Here is a 3,820-nt window from a genome sequence, read left to right on the forward strand (position 1 = left end):
TTTAGTAAACTCTACTTACAGTGAAGAGAAAAAGATAATAAAAAGGAAAGTAAAAAATAAAAAACTAAAGTATAAAAATTGGAATAAAAAAGAACAGGCTTGTCTTTTTAGGACGTGTGTTTGTGTACACGTGTTTCCTGTCATTTTTTCCATCATCATCATCATTTATTCATTTATAAAGCACCTTTCACCACCAGCCAAGGAGGCCCAAAGTGCTGTACACAAGAAAATACAATACATAACAATCCTAAAAACTATTTTAAAATAAATAAATAAATACATACATAAAATCCTACTTAAATAGAAATTAAAATTTACATGATAAAGAAGCTAGGCAGATACTATAGCGCGATAGTGGAGGAACAGTTTAGATTTAAAACTCTCCAAAAGTGTGACCTCTCTAATATTCAGTGGCAACTGGTTCCACAGCTTAGGAGCCAGCACAGAAAAGGCACGATCTCCTCGGAACTTACATTTGGTTCTCGGAACCAGTAGCAAACACTGGTCCTCAGAACGCAAAGACTTAGAGGGAGAATGTTTTAAAATGTTTTTCCGTAATTTTTTTTTTTTGTATGCTAATCTTACAAACACAAAAACATTGCAGGTTTTACTTCTTTAAGCAAAATAACCTTAGAAAAAAATTTCCAAAGGCCGAGCTCTTCAAAGGTTTTTCTTTTGGCTCTTTGACTTTTTCTGCCTTTTTCTTCTTTTTCTCTCTTTTCTTTGCCTTTGTCTTCGCCTTTTTCTTATCCTGTTTTTTCTTTTTCTTAGGTTTCTTTGGAATATCCTCTTGGATATTTTGCAGCTGTGTTTCCAAGTCTTTGACTACATTCTCAATTTGAGTTTCTCTTTCCTCAAACATTTTGTCTGTTTCCTCAAAGACCAGCACAGTTTTTTCTTCTTCCATGTCCACCTTTTCCTCCATCACTTCATTTTCCTCCATCACTTCATTTTCCTCCATCACTTCATTTTCCTCCATCACTTCATTTTCCTCCATCACTTCATTTTCCTCCATCACTTCATTTTCCTCCATCACTTCATTTTCCTCCATCACTTCATTTTCCTCCATCACTTCATTTTCCTCCATCACTTCATTTTCCTCCATCACTTCATTTTCCTCCATCACTTCATTTTCCTCCATCACTTCATTTTCCTCCATCACTTCATTTTCCTCCATCACTTCATTTTCCTCCATCACTTCATTTTCCTCCATCACTTCATTTTCCTCCATCACTTCATTTTCCTCCATCACTTCATTTTCCTCCATCACTTCATTTTCCTCCATCACTTCATTTTCCTCCATCACTTCATTTTCCTCCATCACTTCATTTTCCTCCATCACTTCATTTTCCTCCATCACTTCATTTTCCTCCATCACTTCATTTTCCTCCATCACTTCATTTTCCTCCATCACTTCATTTTCCTCCATCACTTCATTTTCCTCCATCACTTCATTTTCCTCCATCACTTCATTTTCCTCCATCACTTCATTTTCCTCCATCACTTCATTTTCCTCCATCACTTCATTTTCCTCCATCACTTCATTTTCCTCCATCACTTCATTTTCCTCCATCACTTCATTTTCCTCCATCACTTCATTTTCCTCCATCACTTCATTTTCCTCCATCACTTCATTTTCCTCCATCACTTCATTTTCCTCCATCACTTCATTTTCCTCCATCACTTCATTTTCCTCCATCACTTCATTTTCCTCCATCACTTCATTTTCCTCCATCACTTCATTTTCCTCCATCACTTCATTTTCCTCCATCACTACATTTTCCTCCATCACTACATTTTCCTCCATCACTTCATTTTCCTCCATCACTTCATTTTCCTCCATCACTTCATTTTCCTCCATCACTTCATTTTCCTCCATCACTTCATTTTCCTCCATCACTTCATTTTCCTCCATCACTTCATTTTCCTCCATCACTTCATTTTCCTCCATCACTTCATTTTCCTCCATCACTTCATTTTCCTCCATCACTTCATTTTCCTCCATCACTTCATTTTCCTCCATCACTTCATTTTCCTCCATCACTTCATTTTCCTCCATCACTTCATTTTCCTCCATCACTTCATTTTCCTCCATCACTTCATTTTCCTCCATCACTTCATTTTCCTCCATCACTTCATTTTCCTCCATCACTTCATTTTCCTCCATCACTTCATTTTCCTCCATCACTTCATTTTCCTCCATCACTTCATTTTCCTCCATCACTTCATTTTCCTCCATCACTACCTTTTCCTCCATCACTTCATTTTCCTCCATCACTTCATTTTCCTCCATCACTTCATTTTCCTCCATCACTTCATTTTCCTCCATCACTTCATTTTCCTCCATCACTTCATTTTCCTCCATCACTTCATTTTCCTCCATCACTTCATTTTCCTCCATCACTTCATTTTCCTCCATCACTTCATTTTCCTCCATCACTTCATTTTCCTCCATCACTTCATTTTCCTCCATCACTTCATTTTCCTCCATCACTTCATTTTCCTCCATCACTTCATTTTCCTCCATCACTTCATTTTCCTCCATCACTTCATTTTCCTCCATCACTTTATTTTCCTCCATCACTTCATCTTCTTCTATCCATTCATCTTCTATTATCACATCATAATCGTTCATATTCAAACATTCATCTTCCTCTATCCTTTCATCTTCTACTATCACATCATCTTCCTCCATGTTCAAGCATTGGTTTGTATTCTCTTCTAACTGTCTGATCTTGTCCTTCAGTTCATCCACATGATCTTCCAGGTAAAAGAGGCTTTCTTTCAGCTTCTCTGAGGTTTTGATCTCCTCAAACAGCTCGTTTCTCAACCGGATCCTCTCGTTTTCAGTGAGCTGGATCTGATGGCTCATTTGAGGAATGATGTTTTGTAGTTGGGAAGCTTCTTGGAGCATCTTCTTTAGCTGATAGTTTTCTTTTCTAAGCTCCTGCACTTCCAGAGTCAGCTTACTGTTTCCCTGTTTAAACTTTTGTGTGACGGATTCACAAGTTTCATGGGTTTTTCTGAGCTCCTCCATGTCTGCCAGCTGTGTGTTGGTTAGATTCTGGGGAGCTGCTTGCAGCTGTGTCCTCAGTTGATGGTTTTCGTTTTGGAAGTGTTGGACTTTCAGAATTTGATGTTTTTTGATCAGATCTTGGTTTTGAGCACGGAGTTGTTGGTTGTGTTTCTGCAGGTTGTTGATCTTTTCCTGCAGTTTCTGACGTTCCAATCTGCGGGCTGCTTCTGCCGTCTGCATCTGTTCGGCGTCCGCTGCTCTCAGTTGGATCAGCCAGGTTTTCTCTTCCTGCGCCCGTCTGATCTGATCTCTGAGCTCGGAGATGATCCAGTCTGGATGGGCGAGGTTCTGCCTCTCAATTGGGTTTTCTTGAGGGAAATCGTCCCATGGTTGCACTTGTGGATTATATCCGTATGGATTGGGATCGTTGTGTCCCTGAGTATAATGTTTGGGAGCTCCGACACCGTAGTTCTGTCGAAAGTTCTGTTTGCGTCCGCCGTAATAAGCCATTGCTTCAGACATGAAATGTGAACTATTGCGTGTTCTTTGTTAAAAGGGCGTCAATATTCGCAGATGTGATCTTGAACAAGGGCTTGGAGTCGCTCTACACCGCTGGGAGTCGCTGACAGATGAATTTCAGCCGTGCAGCGGCCAGCTATATAAGTTTTTGATCAAAGACCATGACCTCAAATGACATCAGAATGATGTCATTTGAGGTCACATCCTACCTCGAATTACAGGCCAAAGGCCATGACATCACAATGATGTAATGGCCTTTGATATTACGATGACATCACAATGATG

The 3,820-nt window shown here is 39.4% G+C and overlaps 1 protein-coding gene across 1 annotated transcript; it reads right to left on the reverse strand.

Moving 5' to 3' along the window:
* Nucleotides 1-2,488: 2,488 nt before the first annotated feature.
* Nucleotides 2,489-3,462, reverse strand: LOC112139020 (probable inactive protein kinase DDB_G0270444; the record flags this gene model as incomplete). The annotated part of the gene is given in 1 exon segment (XM_024261714.2): nt 2,489-3,462. A coding segment is annotated over 1 exon segment (974 nt), but the record flags the coding sequence as incomplete, so codon positions are not given.
* Between the last annotated feature and the right edge of the window lie 358 nt (nt 3,463-3,820).

Source organism: Oryzias melastigma, unplaced genomic scaffold (assembly GCF_002922805.2).
Source record: "Oryzias melastigma strain HK-1 unplaced genomic scaffold, ASM292280v2 sc00396, whole genome shotgun sequence".
In the NCBI taxonomy this organism is placed as follows: Eukaryota; Metazoa; Chordata; class Actinopteri; order Beloniformes; family Adrianichthyidae; genus Oryzias; species Oryzias melastigma.